Source organism: Anolis sagrei, chromosome 4 (genome assembly GCF_037176765.1).
Source record: "Anolis sagrei isolate rAnoSag1 chromosome 4, rAnoSag1.mat, whole genome shotgun sequence".
Classification (NCBI taxonomy): domain Eukaryota; kingdom Metazoa; phylum Chordata; class Lepidosauria; order Squamata; family Dactyloidae; genus Anolis; species Anolis sagrei.
Genome location: NC_090024.1, coordinates 208,769,310 through 208,793,628, shown reverse-complemented (window position 1 = coordinate 208,793,628; position 24,319 = coordinate 208,769,310). Strand labels below are relative to the sequence as shown.

The window sequence follows — 24,319 nt, the reverse complement described above, 5'->3', positions numbered from 1 at the left end:
CACAATGACCCTGGCCAGAACTGCTGATGTGTCAGCATTTACTTTGGATCTGCATGAACGAACTGAAATCTTTTGGAATTGGACAAAAGATAATCTTAAAATCACTTATGGGAGGAAGCAAATGTCCTTATTATTTTACTTTACAGACAAGAGCATGTTTCATTCACAAGTCCCTGATCTTGTAGGTTACTCTGCAAAGTCCTTTAGAAACCACGTAGGACTTAAAGAGGGCATTGCAGGTTGCAAGAATTCCCACTGGTGAAATGTAGTTACACAGAATGACATCTGTGTGTGTCCCACAAAAGAATGAGGCAGTCTTGTTTCTACTTTTCATATGTTTTATTATAAAGAAAGGTAAGATAAGCATTGTGAGCCAAAATGTGCAGGTGCTGTGAAAACAGCACCACCAACAAAATAAAAATAATAATTAAAAAATGGAAAACGCACTTTTCATAAACTGTAATTCTGATTTCTAATTTTTTTTCATAAATAGACAAAAATCCTTGTCAGCAATTTAAATAGATGGACATATGGCTGAAAAAAATATAATAATGCCATATAACATGGATATAAATTGTCCATTTCTTGCTGTACAAATAATAGAAACAAGTTTGGCAGGGTTTTTTTTTATACACATCTCCATTCTATGTATAACTAAAAAAATGTGCTACAATTAATATAAAATGCTTTTACTATAAAGTAAACTACTAATTCTTTTTTCCACAAAAAAATCTTAAAGATGTCTTTAGCACAGTTCTAAAACATTTAGTAAGCTACTTACAACTATCCAACAAATTATATTGTTCATGGTCTTTTTTTTCCACATTGTTTCCCTCTTATATTTGCACTTCTGCTTCCCATCTGCTCCATCCACCCAACCTCCAAACAATCGCATTTAGTTTTCCACTTTAATATGCATTTATTTATTTATTTTTGTCAGACATCCAAGGCCTTTTGCATGTACAATATTCACACAGACTTCACATTTCTTTTGCACAAAGTTTAGTGCCATTTAGCAAGTCGTCAAAAAGAGCGTCTTCTCCCGCTGAGCCAAGCCTAATGCCTTTGAGCAGTGTGCGCTCGGGTCTGTGCTGAATCTAGAAAGCAGTTCACTAGGAAAATGGTTCATAGCTAAGCTGGTGGCAAGCAGAGAAAGGTGCGCGTGGGGTGGGGATGGGGAGTCCTTTGTCAATTTTGTTCTTTATGATGTATGCAGGTTGGCTTCCATGTACAGTAGACGTCTGAGAAGAAGGGAAGGGAAGGAAAGAGGAAGAGAGAAGGAAAGGGAATAGACAGGCTACTCTCGGAGCCAGGATATGTAGCCAAGGCGAGGTGCTCTCTTGTCCATGTGACTTGCTTGATCCCCATCTGGGTATCTTGTATCACAGACCCTCTTAAAATGTCATTTCCTTTCACCTTTTGCAGAATGGAGATGTCAGGGCTTAAGTGAGGTAGAGCGACTTGTCCCTTGGCAGCATGCTGTAAGGTGAAGAAAAGGCAATAAACGATTAAAACTGCATTAGTCCTTTATGCAGATAGATGTCTGTTGCACAAATTTGTTTTCTTAGCATGAGATGTAGCAACATAAGCTCACTTGGAATGATCTCCAAAATAAAAGAGAACACAAATAAGACAGTGGGTTGCTGTGAGTTTTCCAGGCTGTATGGCCATGTTCCAGAAGCATTTTCTCCTGACATTTTGCCCACATTTATGGCAGGCATCCTCAGAGGTTGTGAGGTCTGTTGGAAACTAGACAACCTCACGTTTATGTATCTGTGGAATGTCCAGGGTGGGATAAAGAACTCTTGTCTGCTGGAGGCAAGTGTGAATGTAGCAATTGATCACCTTGATTAGCATTTAATGGCTTTGCAGCTTCAACACCTGGCTGGTTGCTGCCTGGGGATCATTTGTTTGGAGGAGTTAGCTGGCCTTGATTGATTCTTATCTGGAATTCCCCAGTTTTTTTTAGCATTGCTCTTTATTTACTGTCCTGATTTTAGAGCTTTTTAATACTGGTAGACAGATTTTGTTCATTTTCATGGTTTCCTCCTTTCTGTTGAAATTGTCCACATGCTTGTGGCTTTCAATGACTTCTCTGTGTAGCCTGACATGATGGTTGTTAGAGTGATCCAGCATGTCTGTGTTCTCAAATAATATGCGGTGTCCACTGTGCACTGCAGACTAATTCAACCTGAGAAGTCATCCATAACACAGCATCAGATAAACCAACCTGGACTCAGCATATTATTTGAGAACACAGAAATGCTGGACCGCTCTAACAACCACCATGTTAGACTACACAGAGAAGCCATTGAAAGCCACAAGCATATGGACAATTTCAACAGAAAGGGGGGAAACCCATGGAAATGAACAAAATCTGGCTACCAGTATTAAAAAATCTCTAAAATCAGGACCTCTCAACCTCTGAGGATGTCTACCATAGATCTGGGCAAAAGTCAGGAAAGAATAATTTGGAACATGGCCATACAGCCCGGAAAACCCGGAGCAGCCCAGTGATTTCAGCCATGAAAGTCTTCAACAATACAAGTAAGACAATATATATGTGATATATGACTCCAGTAAAACTTGGGCATGTCATTAAAACCCACCAAAAGAGGCTGTTGGAGAAAGAGTGGAAGAATGGGATCTTATAGTCATAATTGATGAGAACGCCCTCCCATTAAAAAATAAATTATTGCAAGAGGACAATCACAGGATTGATCATAGAAAGATTTCTTACCCACAAAACCCCTAAACATCTGAGGGGCAAAGAAAGAACAGAAATGGCAAAATAATGGATGTTCACCCTTTCCTATTTGAAGGCCAGGATGTGCACCTTAGCCCTTAAGCTTCAACATATTCTCAAGATACGTATCTTATCAAACTTAATTTAAATTCATCACATATACAATGCACAACATTTGCTCCCCAGAACATTTCTGCTTACAGAAAATCATGTTGAGATGAACTTCTCTATTTTTCTACCCACATTCGTACCCAAGTGCTCAATTAATTAATTCATAATGAATGTTAATTAATAGTAGCCACTGATTAGTGGTGAGAGCAGATTCTCATGTTCATATTTCCTGCCACTAATTGTATTAGAAATATTATATTATTGTTTCATTAGAGTTTAGTTTTTTTCTTATCATAATATTGTTGTCTCAAAGGGCGAGATGGAAATAAAACTTAACTCACTCACTCACTGGACTTAAGGTCAGGGGAAAACCTTTACTTTAGTTCAATCACTGACTAACTAAAACATTATGCAGTGGTTCTCAACCTGGGGTCCCCAGATGTTTTTGGCCTTCAACACCCAGAAATCCTAACAGCTGGTAAACTGGCTGGGATTTCTGTGAGTTGTAGGCCAAAAATATCTAGGGACCCCAGGTTGAGAACCACTGCATTATAGGCTTATACTCCATGAGGATAATCTCCTTTTAAAGCCACCCAAATAACTGTAAAGACCTAAGCAGGCATACCAGGAACCTTTTTACTTTTTTGAAATTCATCATGGCTATACACAATCAAAGTAGCAAACTATAATCATTAAAATCAGTGAGCTATCTGTATAGTGATTAAATCCAAAGGAATACAGGCATTAGGTAAAGCATGCTTTTGGAGTGATAGTTTTCTTCCTATGATGTTTAGGAAGTCATTGGCCTAGTTCCAGCAAGCAAAGCTGAAGTGCCTGCACTCCTCCACACAGTAGAAAAGATTCATCTTGAACTAATCTAGATAGACAAATGCTTGCCTTCAATTTGTCTCTTCATTCTGGTATTGTTTTCTTAAAACACTTGAACCAAAGCATAGGCAGTAATCGTGTCTTTTTAGATGAGGAAACTTGAGTCAACAAGCAAAGTACCTTCCATCTACTACTTTCTATGTTCCACTTAAAAAAGTCTTGCCATGTCAGACTTCGCAACCCTTCCTTGTCTCTATAGTGCTTCCGAATGAAGAGATGCCATTGTTCCATCGCGCGAAGTAAGACATTATTTTGCTCTATGATTGTTCAGATTTGGGAGGAAAGTCAATGATTTCAAAAGGACTTTGAGCAAATCAGATAGTAGCACTTTTTCTAAATATATTATATATGGATTGAGAAGGGATCATATTATGAAGGGCTTTTTCAATCTTCTGGCCTTGGGTAGCTTTCTTCTGCATTATTCCCCAGAGATTTTTCTCCAGAGCTAAGCTGAGACACTAGAACAGTGGTTATCAACCTTCCTAGTGCCGTGACCACTTAATACAGTTCCTCATGTTGTGGTGACATCCAACCATAAAATTGTTTTCATTGGTACTTCATAATGCAATTTTGTTACTGTTATGAATTGTCATGTAAATATCTGATATGCAGGATGTATTTTCATTCACTGGACCAAATTTGGCACAAATACCTGATGCACCCAAATTTGACTACTGGTGTGGTAGAGGACTGATCTTGTAATTTGGGAGCTGCAGTTGCTCTCATTTATAGTTAACCTACAATCAAAAAGTATTCTGAACTCCGTCAATGATGGAATTGAACCAAACTGGGCACAAAGAACTCTCATGACCAAGAGGAAATATTGGAAGGGTTTGATGGGCATTGACCTTGAGTTTTGGAGTTGTAGTTCACCTACATCTGGAGAGCACTGTAGACTCAAACAATGATGGATTTAGACCAAATTTGGCATGAATACTCAATGTGCCCAAACAAGAACACTGGTGGAGTTTGGGGAAAATAGATTTGACATTTGGGAGTTGTAGTTGCTGGGATTTATAATTCACCTACAATCAAAGAGCATTCCGAACTCCACCAATGATAGAATTGGGCCAAACTTCCCACATAGAACTTCCATGACCAGCAGAAAATACTGTATATTCTGATGGTCTTTGGCGACCCCTATGAAGACCCCCTCATGACCCCCCCCCCCCCGGGGTCCTGGTCCCCAGGTTGAGAAACGCTGCTGTAGAAGCAAGCTCAGTTCAGTTCAGCAAGGAAAGAATAGTGTTTATTTTGGAAGAGGGGGCAGAACTGAGAAGATATAGGGAGGCAAAATAATAGAGGCTGAAAGGAAGTCTTGTTCTTCTTACTGCATGACTTCTTTTCTTCAAAACATGGATTACACCCCAACAAGTCTTTCCATGTCTTAGCAAGCCCAGATTTAAATCAAGGGGTCTGTGATCCCTTTTTACTGGCCGTTTCTTGTTCCTTTTTAGATTTGCAGACGACAAGCACATACTGAGGAGGAAGCAGAATGCCACACTGTACTGCTTTGCAAAATATGCCAGTGCTGTATTGTATCCATCGTTTTTCTCTCTTATAAATCACTTATCTGTACTTTTTATACTCTCCATTTAAAGTGTTCTGTCTTCCTTCCCTCAGCAAAGATTTAATGCGAGCATGAAGTAGTGAAGTCTTCTAGTACCTAAACTTCATTAATTTTACAAACTACTCTTCCAAACACATTACGGGTATTACTATAAATAATTGAATCTAAACTAAGTGCGTTTGCTGTGCTTTATCTTTGCTTTTTTATGGCGTTTGTTCACTTACTCAAGTGATTTGGAAGACTGGATAATTTGGAATGCATCTTCTAGTCTCCAGCATGAATTAGTGTAGTCTGTTTTTGTTTGGACAAACTGGCTATATGCAAGTCAGCAGGTCTGGGTGATTTGTTCTACAGACTAATGCTCTGCTCTGGCTATTTACTCTGCCGTGTACCCATGGCCACTTTGAACTAAAAGGTTGAAAGAACACAGCTTACATTACCAAGTTTGATTAAGAAGCCCTGAGAGCAGATCATACATGGTGGCAAGGAAGAGTAAATAGTAATTAACTGTGAGTGATATGAGCAATTGACAATTATTCAGTACTTGAATGTCTGAAAAACACAGAGGAAAAATCAAAACACAGCAGGACACTTTAAAGAAAAAAAAATCTTTCAGCAATCTTTGCCATTGTAATGGAGCAAGTCTTACTAAAATAACAGAATGAAGATTAATGATCTGAGATTAGTTGTTTATCTACTGATGCAGAAGCAGCAGTAAGACAGATTTGTCTCAAGGTCTTGATAATTCTACATAGTTGTGGTCCCTGAGTGTTTCTCAATGACAATGCATTGAAGAGGATTCAACAACATCTTCACCTCATATACAAAAGATGAGGTTCTGCTTTTAAAGTTCTAAAATAACCTACAGATTCATGGGCCTAGGCTGTCCCACATAACCAACATTTTACTTTAAGTAGACTGGTGTAGTCTGGCTATGATAACACATGTTTTGGTTAACTACTGTAATATACTCTACATGGAATTGCCTTTGAGAAATGCTCAGAAACTTCATTTGACCAAAATGGATGAAGTCAGGCTGTTATCAGGGCTGACTACATAGAGCAGGGGTCCCCAAATTAAGGCCTAGTGGCCGGATACAGCCCTCCAAGGTCATTTACCTGGCCCTCACTCAGGGTCAACCTAAGTCTGAAATGACTTAAAAGCACACAACAACAAAAATCTTATCAACCAAGAGCAGTCCACACTTCCCATTGAAATACTAATAAGTTTATATTTGTTAAAATTGTTTTTCATTTTAATTATTGTATTGTTTGTAAGTGTTTTTAGCACTACAAATAAGATATTTGCAGTGTGCATAGAAATTCATGGGGTTTTTTTCCGATTATAATCTAGCCCTCTAACAGTTTGAGGGACTGTGACCTGGCCCTCTGTTTAAAACGTTTGAGGACCCCTGACACAGAGTATACAACTCCCTTGTTGCGACAGCTCCATTGGCTTTTGTTCTACTTCTGAGGGGTAGTTTAAAATGCTTGTTATGACCCGTAATACCCAATATGGCTTCAAAATATCTGAAGGACCTTCTTTCCCTACATGAGTTTGTCCGAGCTCTAAGATCTTTGATGGAGGGGCTGTTCTCTCAGTCTCATGATGTTCTCAGGCAGATTTGGTGGGACCTTCTCAGTGGCTACTCTCATACTCTGAAACTCCTTCCCAAGAGAGACTAGGATGGTTCCTTCTTTGCTGCCCTTCTGTTCGCAAGTGAAATGTTCCTATTCTCTTAGGTTTTCAGCAATAGATTTCAATGAGCTTTTAATAGCTTTCTGTTGTTAGCAGGTCTAGAAGACAGCACATAGGAGCATTCAAACTTTTAAAGAAATCTTCACTTCTTGACTAACCAAATGCAATTACTGCAATTCTTGAACTAAATTATTTTGTACACTAGAATGCAGGTCCCTAGAATCTCATTACAGATGCCAATATCATACTTAATGCACTATTTTTGTTAAAATTTAAAGGCCTACTGTTGCTGGATTTATATAAATGATACGTTCAACAGAACATATGCAAACCCCATATATTATGGGAAGTATCATATTTGTGCACGGATGACATTTGATATACCCAAATTTGATTATGTGTGTGTGGCCAAAAACACCAGAAACTTGGCCAGATTCAAGAACCACATTTCTGTTTTTATTTGAATTTTATTGTTAGTCAGTTCTTGTGGGTTTTTTCGGGCTATATGGCCATGTTCTGGAGGCATGCCTCCAGAACATGGCCATATAGCCCGAAAAAACCCACAAGAACTGAGTGATTCCGGCCATGAAAGCCTTCGACAATAAATTTATTGTTAGTATTTTGCGTGTGACTTTGGGCAGAAAGGATGTATAAAATAAAATGAATAACTAAATAAACAAGCTTGCAAAACACTTTCCTTCACTGTGTCACTCCATAGAAATTTTGCTGCATTATATGAGTTAACGAAGTTAGCTCATCCCATATCTTCTAGAATGAGTTCCTGTCATTTTTAACATAATCTGAATGCCTTAAATAATATTTTCCAGGAATATGAGCTAAAACCATGAAATCTGACATTTTCACTGTGACAAAGGCATGAAATATGAGAGCTTTGAACATGAATGGCATGGGGCACTAGGCACACAAAACAGCATCTTGCCAGAATGCTAAATAATTTGTTTTCATTACTTGGAGCTCCTACTTGCCCACTGCACTCATGGTTCCATAGGCTATTCTCCAGTGTTCTTCAATAGTCCAATGAGCCTAGATAATGCAAATGTATATTAGAATATATACAATATATATTCTAGAATATACATAGTCTAAAATACTGTAATATAATTAATGTAATATTAACAATAGCACTGAGCTAGATAATGAAGCTCTTCTTAAGAGTAGTTTCTAATACTTACTATCCTCACGCTAGGTGTCTCATTACTAGAAAAATGCGTATGTGAGCCATATATGCAACATTTAAAATCAGCCTCTTTTACTGCAAAGAAAACCACATCTATAGCAGGAATTCCAGCATTTTGAAAATTTGGGGATGCTAATAGGCTGCTCGAAATCACTTATCCTCCCACTCCCACAATGTTATAAAAATAGCATGCCACACTATCATTCTCTTCTAACTATTTCCAGTCTCTTCATCCTAACTATTATTTATTCAACAGCATAGGAATTGCACAAAAATCAAAATAACCATTAGGATCATGAGCAATGCAACTGCAGCAAGCCACTGGGTTGACAACAATCACATGCCACCCCTATGGTAAATATACAGGATAAGGCCCAATCTGGGCCTGGCTTGGATCTCTTCCATCTCCATTTAATGACTGGGCAATCTATTTCCAGTGGGGAACACTATCTTACATAATTACCTCTTTGTCAGATTTCTTGTTATACACCTCCTATTTTAAAAATTAATACAAAAGGCAATTCTGCTTTGGTTAGACCTCACCTGGAATATTGTATCCAATTCTGGCCACCAGAGTTCAAAAGAGATATTGACAAGCTGGAAGCTGTCCAGAGGAGGGAGACTAAAACGATCTAAGGTCTGAAGACCATGCCCTATGAGGAGCATCTTAAAGAACTGGGTATATTTAGCTTGCAGAAGAGAAAGTTGAGAGAAGACATGATAGCCATGTATAAATATGTGAAGAGGTGTTATAAGGAAGAGTGAGCAGACTTGTTTTCTGCTGCCCTTGAAACTAGGAATATGAGAAATGGGTTCAAATTACAGGAAAGGAGATTCCACGTGAACATTAGGAATAACTTCATGATGATACAAGCTATTCAACAGTGGAGTCTCTGCCTTGAAGTGTGGTGGAAGCTCCTTCCCTGGAAACTTTTAAACAGAGGTTAGATGGTCAACTGTCAGAGATACTTTCATTGTGCTTTTCCTGCATGGCAGGAGGTTGGACTAGATGGCTCATGTGGTCTCTTCCAGCTCTAATATTCTATTATTCTACTGTTCTCCAACTGTGAACAGAGAAAAGCTGATATTTGCCCCATAGAAGAAAACTTAACATACATCTGTGTGTCCTCCCTCAAGTGGCAAATAGATTTTGTCTTGAGCAAGGCAGGTGGAAGAAATCAAATTAGGAAATGGCAATGAGGAAAGGAGTTCAGTGCCTTTAACTGATATACCTCACTCCACACAGATATACCATGTGCCGCAACTAATACAGACAAGTCTTAGTTGTGGTCAGGAAAATCCATGTCTAGGTAATGGGCCACATGATTTGTATGCAGAAAGTTGGATCTCTTTGCACTTCTAGCAAAAAGGGAGAGTGTTAGATAGTAGGTGATGCAAAATAACTCTATCCAAGACTGTGGAGAGCTATTGACAATCAAAGGATCAAATGTATCATCAAATATCTCCAAACTCGGCACCTTCTGCCTTTGCACAAATTTAACAAAATGTACTGGGAAACAAACCAAAGTTTGATGCATTAGTTTTTCTTGCTGCTTCCATCGTGCTTCAGGTGGGCTGACCACATTTTATTTTTAAAAATATGATATTCAACACACATTTACTGACATTTAATTGAATGCCAATTAAATGTATATTGCTCATTCCTCACATGTATTTTTTGGGAAGTATTTCAAGAACTGGTGGGGGGGTGTGTCAAAAATTGAAACCTTTCTGAGATATACGAAGGAAAACTATGGATTGCACATGAGATATGATTTCCTATTTTAAGATGTTGTTATGTAGTTACATAAGTGGCTTAATTGGATGATCATGTTTAGATGTGAGGCTTATTTAAAGATAACCATTATATCAGCATGATAGTCACTGATATTGGTTTTTAATTTATCTAACTTGAATCCTTATCTACTTAATGTGCCTGCCTCTATCTACAATAAAGACTCTCCTTTTTGCATTAGCTTTTACTGATATTTGATTTTCTAAAAGAAATACAACAAAAAAATTATTGGACAACTAAATATAGTGAAATTTATATAAATAAAAATGTAATGTTTGTTTGTGAACTCAAAAATCACTGGTTGAATTGTGGCCAAATTTGGACACAAGATACCAACCAAAGCGATTTATGTCCTTCATGCAAAAAAAAAAAAAAATTAACCGGAAAGAATTTACCCCCCACAAAGTTAAATTCCTATACAGAGCATGCGTTAAAAGAACACCCTTCCCCACCCCTCTCTCCTGCAGGAGGGAAAAAACCCAACAGCTGAGAGTGAGAGAGAGAGAGAGAGGCGGAATGAGAGAGGTTGGGAAAGGTGGCCAGTCTATCCCTCTTGCTACCCACTGCCTTTCCAAAAAGATTCAGAAAGATAGAGGGAGGGAAGGAGGGACAGAGAGAGAGAGTGAGAGGACACCCTCCTCCAGATCTCCCTCCTTTCCTTTCCTTTCCTTTCCTTTCCTTTCCTTCTTTCCTCTGGACAGCATGGAGCTGCCTCCGCTGGGCTGCTGGGAACTCACACGGGAGGGTTTCTGTGTGTGTGTGTGTGCCCAGAAAGCTCACCCATACTGAGTTAAGGGAAGGAATTCTGGGAAATGAAGTCCAGTATTCAAATAAAGGACAAAAACACACACTCTGAGTTCAGAAAGGCTGTCCAGGAAGGCACAATCAAAACACTCCTAAAAGATTGCCATCCATTTTTACTTTATAGCAACCCAAGGCTATAATATATCTACAATAATAATATCTATCAATCTATAATAATATATATGTCTATGATATCTATATGTCTATAACAATAATATCTACATTTCTATCGTAATATCTGTATGTCTGTAATAATGTCTATATGCCTATAATAATATCTACAGGTCTGTAATTATAATATCTCTGTCAAAAATATCTGTACATTTATAACAATAATACCAATATGCCTGTAATATCTAAGTCTATAATAATAATAATAATAATATCTATATACACATATAATATGTATACATCTATAATAATAATAATAATAGCTATATAATATCTATAATAATAACAATAATAATAATAACATTATATGTCTATAATAATATCTATAGGTCTGTAATAATATCCATACATCTGTTGTCCGCTTTTGGTCAAAAGATATTGAGCCCTGTGTGCCTTCTATTTTTTATCAGTTTTATACTAATTTATGCAATGCTTTTGATATGAAATAAATAAATAAATCACATCTATAATACTAATACCTATATAGCTTTAATAATAATATTTGTGTCTATAATAATAATATCTATATGTCTATAATGACAACAACAATAATAATACCTATATAATATCTTTGAACTGGGCTATATGGCAGTGTGGACTCAGGTAACCCAGGGCCCTTCCACACATCCATATAACCCTTTGGCCTCAAGGAGACTGAAATGGGCCTATCTTAGGTTGACACTTTGCCACTTCAGTTTTGTATTGATAGCTGAGAAATGAGCTCTTCCTGTTTTCTTTCTCTCCCATTTCTCCACAATGGGCCACAGCAACGCATGGCTGGGTACAGCTAGTGTCTGAATAAGTATATCAAAGTACATCAATATACAAAGTTAAAATTTAGCAAACTTAAGTGGAGCCAGCCCATTTTAGTACTTGGATGGAAGACTGCTATTGAGGCTGGATCTACACTGCCATATAATCCAGTTCAAAGCAGATAAGATGGATGCAGAAACTGGATTATATGTCAGTGTAGATAGGGTCTGAATACCAGGTGTTGTGGATTATATTTCTGAGTAAGGGGCTGGGAAAACCACCTTGGCTAATAAAAAAACCCATGGGGCCACCATAAATTAATGTGTAACCTGAAGTCATATACACATATATGTATTCCTACAGTGTTTTTTTTAAAAGAATCATATTATCTAAAAATGTTTGTATATTTGTTCTACCTCGGTGGTTTAATGAATAAGAAGAAAGGGGAAGAAATGGGTTAGTAATGTGATGTTTCTAGCCAGTCAATGTTGTATTCCAAAGAATGGAGCACCTTTTAGGATGGTTTTCTGAACAAGATCTACAGAAGAAGGTGAAAGTGCATTCACCTGATACGCAGTGCATGTGCTTTCACCATGGAGTCATAACTAAAATTATGTATGCCGATCAAAGACTATCACTGTGGATAGCCAGAGTCTCTCCTGTGAGCCCATTCACACTGAACAATTATAATATGGTACTTTGATTTCACTTTAAATGCCATGATACCATCCTATCGAATCCTGGGGCTTGGTGATATACTGAAGCATTCTGACTGAGATCTCTAAAAAGCTCTCCCTAAGCTGCCAATCCCAGGATTCTACAGGATAGAAGAATTGCAATTAAAGTGGAATAGCATCCCAGTTTAAACCACTGAGCGGCTGAACTTGCTGACCTAAAGGTCAGTGGTTCAAATCTGGGAAGCGGCGTGAGCTCCCACTGTTAGCCCCAACTCCTGCCAACCTAGCAATTTGAAAACATGCAAATGTAAGTAGATCAATAGGTAGCACTTTAGTGGGAAAGTAATGATGCTTCATGCAGTCATGCCAGCCACATGACCTTGGAGTTGTCTATGGACAACGCCAGCTCTTCAGCTTAGAAATGGAGATGAGCACTACCCCGCAGAGTCAGACATGACTAGACTTAATGTCAAGGGGAAACCTTTACTTCACCTTTTAATAGCACTACAATTCTGCCAGAGATGCAAACTGAGGGCTCTTCCAGATGGAATAAATATGTAGGGAGGTTGCATTTGTTCCTGCAATGCCCCAACTCCCTTAAAAAATATCCAACTGGAATGTTACCAATTATGTCATGATTTGGGCCAATTAGCCCTTTAAACAAAGTTTTCCGAAGTATTCAACTTCTACCTGAAATAAAGTTTTCTCCAAGGGAGACCAAATAAAAAGGTAATACAGACTGATTCTGTAATGCATAATAGAAAGGAAAATCAGTGAGAGGTAAATAATGACCACTTATCAAATCAAACCCAAACCATTTTAAGCCAAAAAACCCTTGCAATTATTTTGAGAAAAAGATAGCTCTGTTTCTTGGCACAGCAAATTTCTAAATAAAAACAAACTTGTGTCCAAAACAAATATGAATGTTTTGGAACACGGTGTCTTGATGACTTCATTATTCTTTATTCTTGACCTTAAACCACAAACAATATGTCTCTGATTCTGCAAATAAATGTATTGTAGATGGGCCTCTAAGGAAGAGGAAATTTTGTATTTTGTCTACTTGCCTGCAATGGTTAATCCCACACTCTCTGTTGGGGTAATCATTGTCCCAGTCGGTATTTCCCGGCGGGTTTGATGCACCAGGTGATCGTGGCCCAACACTGTTCTGAAACTCGGATGATATATGTGAAAAGTCCTACATGTGGAAGACAAGAGCAAAAGAAAAGAGAACGTTACACACTTGGATGTGGGCAGAACAGCTTGGCTTTACATGTAACCACTTGTCAAAAACACTCCAGAAAAAAGTCCAAGCTGAGCAAAGTAGTTAAATACATGGGCAGGGAAAAGCAGACAAGCTTCAAGGGATATGAAGATGTGCTCACAGTAGTAATATCTAATAGACTATTGCTTTTGTAAAACGGTTTGCTGCTTGCTTTCTTCTTGTTTTATGAGGTGATTTTTTTTGGAAAACCTCATTCCATATCTACTGTCACTATTAGGCACAATGATTAATGCCTTTGTCTGTGTCTGCCAGTCCCTCTCCCCAACATCATAATCACTCTCCACAAGAAACAGATTTTTTACTCCCGTAATACATTTAAATAGCTAAATATGATGTGACATGATAAGGACAATCGTTCCAAGCATTATTTCTTCATTAGATGCATCTTTCTATGTGGAAAAGAACAGTTATAGAGACAGATGTTCCAGATGTTGGTTATGCTTGTGTAAGATATATAAAGATGGCTGAATGGTCAATATTTTAACCATGAACATTGCTAGTACAGGAAGTCATAAGAAACTCCAACAAGAGGTTTCACAGAAAATAGTAGTAAATTGCAGTTCAGGAAAATTGGCATTTAGAAATAAGTCAAACCAATTCTGCAAAGCATTTCATTTCCAACTCTGCATTTAGTTCCCTTATTCTAAAGCAGTCTCACTGTTAGTTCACCTTTAACATGCTTTGAGGCTGATTGATCTCAACCTAAATCACTAGGTATTATTTTAACACAGTAATAAATCTTGATGGACATTTTAAAATGATACTTTCTCCATCTCCATCTATAATTCTATAATCTCTGTTTTACAAGATTAAAATCAGTCTTCCATCTAGTTTCTGAAAAACAACATAGTCTGGACTCCTTGCCAAGTTCTAGGAATGAAACACTGTGTTTGCAGAGTGAGGTTCCTCATGAGAGAACCTAAACTGAGCTTTATCTCACTGCTGTTCTGAACCTACCCAGGTCATACTAGTCAATCCTATGGCAGAGAATAGGAACCTAACCCACAAGGTAATTAGTGGACATGAAAGTTCAAGTCCCAGAAATCAATTGTCGTGAATGGGTTTTTCCCATGGCACTTGAACAATCAGTATTAGACCTAAATCCAACTGTTAGTTCCAACACAGCAAATCCAGTGCAGAATAGTAAATTGACACTTAAGTAAATCTGACTAATTCAGTGACGCTCCTCTAGCTGGATTCAAGCTCATAGGAATGAATGGTCTTCCAGTCGTTTTCCATTTCAGAGACCATAACTGTTTTGCGGGAACGAAATACTAACATGAGAAAATGGGATGGGGAAAACGATTAAACACTCTTTGGCAAATCACTGTGTCCCTGATCTTCCAAGCAGTCTAGTGGGGATGCTAATTAATAAAAGAAAGTGCAAACTTGTGGTTTGCAAGTGTCATGTCTGCCTTAAGTGTACCAAACTGGGACATACACAATCCCTGGTTTTAAGTTTACAGTTTAAAACTTGAGTCACTTACCTGCTGACCAGGTGGTGAAGAGTTCATTGGGGGCTGTACCTGTAGTGCCATCGAAGGAGACAAGATGGGTTGCTGTGGGACCTGCTGCATGCTGAGGGATTGGTTGAGGATGGAGCTCTGTGGGTGATGCAAAGACAGCTGCTGATGGAGTGGGGGGCTTATTTGAAAAGAAGGGGGTGGTGAGGCACTAATGCTGGGCAGCATGGGCTTGGAATTGAGGGTCCTGGAGAGGCTGGGATGAGGATGTCCACGATAACTCTGAAGATCTGATGGGGACAGGAAGGAGCCCAAGCCAGGATAAGGTGATGAAGCTTGTGGAGGCATTGTATACAAGGGCTGTTTTGGTGGGATCATTTTTGAAGGTTGGTTAGTCTGAGGACTTTTTGCCTCCCCTTGGTCAGCTGAGCTCTGTTGGGGGCAAAAATGCACAAAGAGAAAGGTGGGGGAGAGAAAGGGAGGGAGAAAAATTGGAAGTGAAAGTTGAGTCTCTGAAATTTAGCAATGTAATTGGCGTATCTGGATTAGTGAACAGTATGCCTGCCTTGCCTTTAAACTTTGTTTAAAAGTCTAGCCTGGCTTTCCTTGGGGCATTTCACAATCACCAATGTATTTAAAATGTGCCTAATGTGAATAGCTTGCTCCTTAAAATCTATTTCATCCTCTGCTACAACCCTCCAACTGAATTTCACAAATCTAGATTTGGGGTGCAATACTATTTCCTGTGTGAATAAATCATAATGCAAAGAAGAAAGTTTTGTTTCGGAGGAGAATTAACAAAAGTAAAAAAACCAAACCCTTCACAAATATGCAACGAACAGCCTGTCTTTTTCTCTGCATTTCTCTAGAGGCAACTTGGCAAATAACCTTGTCATTTTCACTTTCAACAGAAATGGACCCATGATTGCTAGCATAGAAAACTAGTCAAAATGGTAATTTATAAGTAAGAAAACCATAATACATACTTCCTGGATCAGTGCTTAGATTAAGGAGTGACATAACCACACTTCTTAAATATCTAAAAGACAGTCACAAAGTGGAGGCTGCAGGTTTGTTTCCTGGGTCTCCAGAAGGTAGGACCAGTTCTAATGTTTTTAAGTGTAAAAAGAGTGTATTTCAATTGAAAATCAGAAGAAACTTCTTGATGGTTAGAGTGCTTCCACAATTGAACCAATTACCTATAAAAGTGGTGGGGTCTACTCCTCTGAGCATCTTCAAAAAGAGACTATCTACTGGAGTTACTCTAGTTGGTGTTCCTGCATTGAGCAGAGGGTTGTACCTGATGGCATATGGGGATTCTATGTCCTTCCAGATATTGTTGACCTGTAGGCAGAGTCGGTCCTAGGTAATTTTCAATGGTAAGCAAACAGTATTTTGGTTCCCCCCCCCCCCCTCAATCATTGATATATATTTTCTGTTCATCATGGGAGTTCTGTGTGCCATATTTGGTTCAATTCCATCATTGGTGGAGTTCAGAATGCTCTTTGATTGTAAGTGAACTATACATCCCAGTAACTACAACTCGCATATGTCAAGGTCTATTTTCCCCCAAGAGCGCTCCTGGGCAAAATCAACTATACTGCAAATGCTTACTTTGCATAATGGGTTGAGCCGCCCCTGCCTGTAGCATATGTCATAGCTGGATGCAACAGATAGTAATTGCAGTCCAACAATATCTGGACATCTACACATTCCCTATCCTCGATCTATAGGATGATGTAACAGGTAATGCTTCTTTTCAAGAGCCTGGAGAACTACAGACAGTCAGTAGAGACTCCAATTATGGTCCTGACCAGTGGTTCTCAACCTGTGAGTCCCCAGATGTTTTGGCCTTCAACTCCCAGAAATCCTAACAGCTTGTAAGATGGCTGGGAGTTCTGGGAGTTGTAGGCCAAAACACCTGGTGACCCATGGGTTGAAAACCACTGGTCCAAATAGATGAATATAAGACATTTATTTGTATAATTATTTTATTTAGCTGTCCCCTTATCTGGTAAATGCTCTAAGAATTAGTGCCTTCTAGAACCATTATGGGTCTTTTGAGGTTTTTTTTTTTAGGGGAGGGAGGTACGTGCACACTACTCACAGTTGCTTCCACCAATGACTCAACAGCAAATAAGATATTTGAAATGAGTTTAAAATTCAAAGGAGTTTCTAATTAAACATTGTCTTTAGAAGTGACAAAGATAATTCAAGGGAAGGTGATGGAGCTTAAAAAAAGGGAGGCTTTCCTAATTTGGGTGTCCTTAATATCTAATCCCTCATCAACTCAGGACTCTCCAGATGTTTTGTGTGATAACTCCCACCATCTCCCACTCCCCACTGGCCCTGCTAGCAGGAGCAGATGGGAGTTGCAATGCTGAATGTCTAGAGGGCATCAATTCAGGGAAGGATGTTCCAAGTAATGAAACTCCCAAAATGACAGAACATTTTCTGTGTTTGCTATCTACTTTGCCACCTGCTTCATTTTGTGCACTGCTTCAAATGCAAAGAACTTCTAATGTAAGAAATTACTTATTTATCTATCTAAGGCAACAGACAAGATTTTAAGGCACTTGCTACTAAAGATAAGTGTCAGTAGTAGGATTTTTCCCCCTAAAAATTTCATTCCAGATTTATTTAAATATGAAAGTCACCTTTTAAAACTGTCTTTAAAAAAATCCCACAACAGTTATTATTGCTGCTCCACTAAATGCGGCAAGATTCTGTGCCAATGAATTATACACAGCATGAACTGAATACCAATATCAAAATATCCAACCTTAAATACATTCAGTGCAGTTATGAATCTTTTTAAACACTTAAACCAATGAAAGGGACTCAGATTATTTCCTTTTTGACCTTTTTGCCACAGCTCTTAACCTTCAAATATGGCTCTGTTAACTCCCCAGGCAAGGTTCCTCAATGCTCACTCCACAGCATGAAGTGTATGTTTACCTCACTTTTAATTATGCTAAAATTAAAATTATGTAGGGTATTAAAAATAAAGTAAATGCAACTCCTCACAATATTAACTAAAAAATTGTAATCTCTGCTTGGCCACTTGCGCAGCTGATTTAGGAAGCGCAACATGGTGTCTGAGCTCTATGCTTGCCAGATAGTTCCAGTCAAATTATCCAGCCCTTTCCAACCACTACACAACTTCAAGAGTAGCAACTTTGAGATGAAAGCCAGCTCAGCAGGGAGCATGTTCAAGGAGATCATAAGGGAGTACACCCACTTGACTGGAGGCCTTGGATATACAAAGTTTGGAAAAAGAAAATTGGACATACCGATTAGGGAATTCTGGGAACTACAGTCCAAAACTTTATTTTTTCTGAGTTTGACTTCACCCACATCGGTTTGCATGCTAAATGTGATTAGTGAGACTATAATACTAGAAAAGATCCTTTCATTTTATTTCTATTTATCTAGAAAATAAAGTTGAAAATGTAGGCAACAAAAAGGAAGAATACGATCTAAAACACAACAGTTAGAGAAAAATGACCTTGCTTTACATTTGACAAGGATCCACTTTGACTTGCTTTGCACAAAGGATCTCATACTATGAAAACCTCTATCAACATCCTTCTTATTGGAGGCATTGGGTTGATTTAGTCATTCCCAGCTTGTTTTTATAATTATAATTTGCAGTTTTCTTTTGTGATGTTATCCTTTCATGTTGGTATACAGTATACCAGTGGGGGAATTGGGTACTTGCCCTGGTTTTGATCTGTACAGTCTTTTAATAACTCCTTTTCATTCTTTCTGCATGATTGCCTGGGACAAGCAGTGGATCAAACACTTGGAAAAATTACGTACTGATTCAGAAATAGATCCTTTTTAGATGACAAATCCCAGAATGCCCAAGTGACTACCTGACCTGAAGATTATGGGAGGTATCATCCTTTAAAGTACCATATATACTCATGCATAAGTTGACCTCATATTTAAGTCAAGGGCACATTTAGGAGCCAAAATTATGAATTTTGATATGACCAATATATAATTGCTATGGAAATGTTTTTACCACCATGTATAAGAAAGATAATCACAAAGCAACGGTTTCCTATAACTGTTTCTCAAGACATTCATATTGGAATAGGCACCAATTAGGCCTGGATTGGAAACCCAAGGCAGCCAGGCACAATGGGATTCACAGTTAAACAACATCTAGAGGTACACAATTCTTCACCCTAGTATTAGATAAATTCAGAAATGGAAGAACATTTACAAGGAAACTCTGACCTGCCTAGTCATATGTCAAAACCCAATACTACTAGTTTACTTCTAGTTTTCACAATTTAGCATGGACATTTCCCATATTTTCTTCCTCATATCTAGTTGGTATTTTTTTGACCACAACTGCTCAAATATCCAAGTGTTTTGTTCTGTCTGGCACACTTTTCCATGGTTTTCTCAAATGGACATTCATGACCAAGTTATTTTAACAAAATAGCATTCCAAATGAATTTCTGCAGTTACAAGCACAAGGATAGCTTTACTAGATCAGTTCAACGTTCACTCAGTCCCGTATTCTGTTTCTGACAGTGGCAGGTGTCTCAAAAACAGTACTTCAAGAAGCAAAGGCTCCTCCACCAATCTCCTGTTTTATTTTTGGGGTTTGATTTCCCCATTATCTCCAAACTGGGAATATCTCCCCCTATACCTCCCACCACCACCTTTGACAAACACGACATCACTATTTAAGATGCAGAGTTTTTTCTGATTTCAGATTTTTTTTTTCTGATTTTGGAATACCTATTTGCATATACATAGTGAAAGACAACACAGGAAAAGAAGGCTGGCTATACATCTAGTATCCATTGAGGGGTACTGAGCTCTCCAGCTCTATCAGAAATTTGATGGAGAAAGGAAAGGGGAAGAAGACTATTGATTCTGTGGCTTGATTTACACAAAGTCCCTATAAAAAGCAGATGGGAGAGGAGGGGAAAATGTAATGTATCCAGCGGCTATAACTTTGGGAAATGCTGGAAAACTCTGGCTGCCTGGCAAATCTATGCTGTGCTCTTTTTCTGTTCAATATTTGGTGAGGCATGTGCCCTGAAAACAGTGCACAAAGGGTAAGTATGACATGGGTTGGGTGAGCTTATGGAGACCTTCAACATTTCCTTTAACCAATAATTGCTTTTATAGGGCCTTTGTGTAAATTAAGCTGCAAGACCTGAACTTCTCTTTCTCAATTGTGGAACAAGGTCTCCTTGAGAAAAATTTAATGGGTGCTTGATGTGCAACTAACTAGCTGCCTTTCCTCAAAGGTGGAAGTGGTAGCAGCAAAAAACTTTGGTTTTGGGACTCTTTTGGATTTCCAGGAAAGGGAAAGTCAACCTGTAATACATGTTCTACAACTACAGTGATATAAATTTAATTCAAGTAGGATTATATACACAACTCAATATATCCTTCTTAGATCTGCTTAAAAATAACAATGCAGAGTTCAAAAGAGTTCAAGAACCCAATGTGGTTTCAGTGAGAATTGAACCATGCAATGGAAATTATATTTTGTTTTGTTATAAGGAGCTTGGAATAGCTGTGAAAAGTAATTCAGTCTGCCTTTGATTAGTATTAACCCAGACCTCAAAACTAAAGTTATGACTCTGGTTGCAACAGGGAGAAATCCCAGAAGTCCTGCCTTCATATATCGCAATATACCAGAGTAAACTAGGTGTTATTTTGGCACAGTGAGGGATGGGGAGTAGGATCCGTACAATGTATTCTTCCGTCATGCCACAGAGTATTTTGCTTAGCTTGAGCAGAAGGTAGTTAACACTGAAATTAGTTTTGATAGCACAGTTACAGTGCATTTCTCACAAACTTGCTCCTCCCCAGAGATTTCCATGAGTTGCAACTAATTTATCATTGCCACATCCATAGAGATTCACATATGAAACATAGTCTGTTACCTTGGAAACCAAGCTGGCCCGGTAGGCTGCCAGAGCTTTAAGATACTCTTTCTTTGCTGCTTCGGTTTTCCTTTTATATGCCTGAAAAGCCCAAGAAGAGAATATTAATTAAACACAGACTAGAATGCCATGACACCTCTCACATGTTGCCATTTCACATGACCTGTTTTGATTTGCTAGAAGAGAGTTTTAGCACCAATGATGTGTAAATACACCATTTCCAAAGACAGAAAATGCAGGGCAAATCAAAACTTGAAATATGCGCGTACTTCAAAAAAATCTGGAATATGGACATATCAATTGGTATTATCAGAAATGTATCTGTATGCTTCCCTCCATTGTCTGGATATTTGAAGTATGTCAAGGCAGAAGTGACTTGGGTGCATTAGAGCAGAAGTGTGGTGCCAAGGTTGTCTATGGCACATGTTCTGCATTACTCCCATTTTGCCAACTTCAGAAGCATAATGATTCATTGCCAGAACGGCACTAAGATCCTAACTGCCAGTTTATATATATGCTCACCATCTTTTCCTTTGCCCCAAAGAAATGGGAAATCAATGTTTCCATTTGATGTTGGATGTTTTGTCTTATGTCTGTTATAACAGGCTGTGCTTTCCATTTAATTTTAGTTTGTTCAGTTATAATTCATATTTATATGTTGGGTTGTATAAATTTTGTTAGCATGAATGTATTGTTGTTGTATTAGGGCATTGAATGTTTGCCTTTTAGGTTTGGAATCCGCCCTGAGTCCCTTTGGGGAGATAGAGCAGAATATAAATAAAGATTATTATTATTATTATTATTAGTAGTAGTAGTAGTAGTAGTAGTAGTATGTACAGTAGTAACTTCTCTGGGATAGTTTCAATGTGATCACAATAGTTGGTCTCATTCAAAGTGAACGGTTTGATTGCCTAAAGCACCATCTCCTTCTATACTTATTTATTTATTGAATTTGTACTCTGCCTTTCTCCTGGGATGGGATCCAAGACAAGTGTGAAACTAATTACATGCTACAGTGAACACCCATAAGGAAGGTTGAGCAAAGGAAGAGAGATGCTTTTGAACTGTGGTCCTGGAGGAAAATTCTGAGAGTGCCTTGGACAGCGAGAAGATCCAACCAGTCCATATTTCAGGAAATAAAGCCTGACTGCTCATTGAAGGAAGGATAGTAGAGGCAAAGATGAAGTACTTTGGCCACATAATGAGAAGACAGGAAAGCTTAGAGAAGACAATGATGCTGGGAGGAAAGGAAGGAAAAAGGAAGAGGAGCCGACCATGGACAAGATGAATGGATGGTATCCTTGAAGTGACTGGCTTGACTTAGAAAGAGCTGGGGGTGATGACGGCCGACAGGGAACTCTGGTGTGGGCTGGTCCATGAGGTCACGAAGAATCGGAAGCAATTGAACAAATAAACAACAACAAAACAGTGAACACAGATTTGTCCTACTTTGTCCTTACAGATGTGGGTTGGGTTGGTATGATCTTATTTGTGCCAACATATGGATCATGGCACACCCTGCCCAAAGAAATCTAGTTGATCCCTAATGTCTTTTTAAGAAGTATTTAAAATACTGCTCTTTTTGTAGGTTGTTCTTTTTGTTAATGCCTTCAGCTTGGGTATTGTTCACTGGACAAGTTGTGGTTTGCTGTTAAATGTTTTTGCTGCTAAGAGAACTGTTTTATTTCGAAACTAAATTTTATCATTGTGTTATTGTAACTTGTTTTGTTATGACAATGAGTTGCCCTATAAGTTTACATTTCTGGAAGAAAATTTCATGTAAGTAAGTAAACAAGATTCTTTCTTTAGTAACCACGGTGTTGTTCAAACGTCTTGTCACTGTGGCATTTGCTGAGAGAAGAAACATTTTCTCAAAGAGACAAAAGTCTCTTAAAATACATAACACTCTGCTTCATCTCTGCACGGCCCAAATTCCTCTTCATTAAAGAATGCTCTCCCTGCCCTGTCCATCATAGCTGCTTTTTCTTTTCTTTTCTTTTTCTTTGGAGGCTGACAAGCTTGAACTCTTTGCATGTGAGATTTCTGAACAGGTTCTTAAAAGAAAGGGAGAAAAGCCTCCACCATAAGAGTAAGATCAAGGTCACCAGAAATTAGTTGTTTTGGCATGAGCACGAGCATACTCAAGTTACCCTGAAATCATTAGGGGGCTTTCATTAGAATAAAAGGAGCAATGGAGTACAGCTTGGTGATGAAAAAACATACTGCTCTTTGACAATGCTATTTGTCTAACTGGAACTGGGATACATTTTCATCTAAGCTTAAGCTGAATAGACACCAGATATAACTTGCAAACTGTATCAAACATAGGTGCAATGCACACCCTATGTTGAACCCAGCTACTCAGAAGTGAATACAATTGAGTTAAAAGGACTCACTGAACAAAAATGTAGCATAGCTGACATTTTATCTCCAAAAATACCATCTCACAATAGCTAGGGCAGAACATGAATGTGTGTGTGATTCTGCACAAGCTACTTATGTGTGATTCCGATCAGTTGGGAAGCTACCCTACTCCAACAGTAATGAGTAGGATTAGTAATTCTACTTTCAGGGATCTCACCGTGTACAGAACTGAATTAATTAGGCCCATTTTAATAAATGGAGCCATTCTGAATCCAGTAGATACAAAGCCACCTTCACCCTCCCGTGGTAGCCCCCCAACTTGGGTTAGATCTACACTGCCATATAACCCAGATTATCTTCTTTGAACTGGATTATATGAGTCTACACTGCCATATAATCCAGTTCAAAGCAGATAATCTGTATTTTATATGGCAGTGTAGATGGGGCCTTGGTCTTCCTACTTGCTACAAATGTAAGAAATCCTCAAGTAGAGGTACTAGAAGAATATCTGCTCTAACCTCTTAAGACAACACAATGTACTGTGGAATTTTAGACATTAAAAATGTGTGCACATATTCTATTTTTACTACTTTATTATGGGAGGAATTATGTGTCTACTGCATTTTCAAACAGCAGCTGGCTCATCCAGTAAGAGAGACATGTGATTATCAAACCCTTTACTGCATTAGCTACCAAGAGGAGTCAAAGGAGAAACTGAGTATTAACACTAGGTTGCTACTCTAAGTTTATTCACTTATGGGGACCAGTCTTTAATAAACCCAGAGAACTTCTCCAGCTGCCCCAATCTTATTAAAACAACTTGACAATGGGATGCTTCATTTGCATAAAATTATATAAGATAAAAAGGAGAT

The 24,319-nt window shown here is 38.3% G+C and overlaps 1 protein-coding gene across 8 annotated transcripts in view; it reads right to left on the bottom strand.

Annotated features, from left to right (window-relative positions):
- Window positions 1-345: 345 nt before the first annotated feature.
- The window catches only part of TOX2 (TOX high mobility group box family member 2), a 268,905-nt gene continuing 244,931 nt past the window's right edge, over window positions 346-24,319 (bottom strand). For 7 of the 8 annotated variants that reach the window (XM_060772356.2, XM_060772362.2, XM_060772357.2 and 4 more), the window contains 4 exons: window positions 21,084-21,164; window positions 15,184-15,591; window positions 13,479-13,609; window positions 347-1,479 (listed from right to left, as the gene is read on the bottom strand). In XM_060772356.2, coding sequence (XP_060628339.2) covers window positions 1,443-1,479; window positions 13,479-13,609; window positions 15,184-15,591; window positions 21,084-21,164 — 657 coding nt within the window. In that variant the 3' untranslated portion in view covers window positions 347-1,442. Of the gene's footprint in view, window positions 1,480-13,478; window positions 13,610-15,183; window positions 15,592-21,083; window positions 21,165-24,319 lie in introns of all 8 variants that reach the window. The other variant, XM_060772360.2, reaches the window with a different exon arrangement.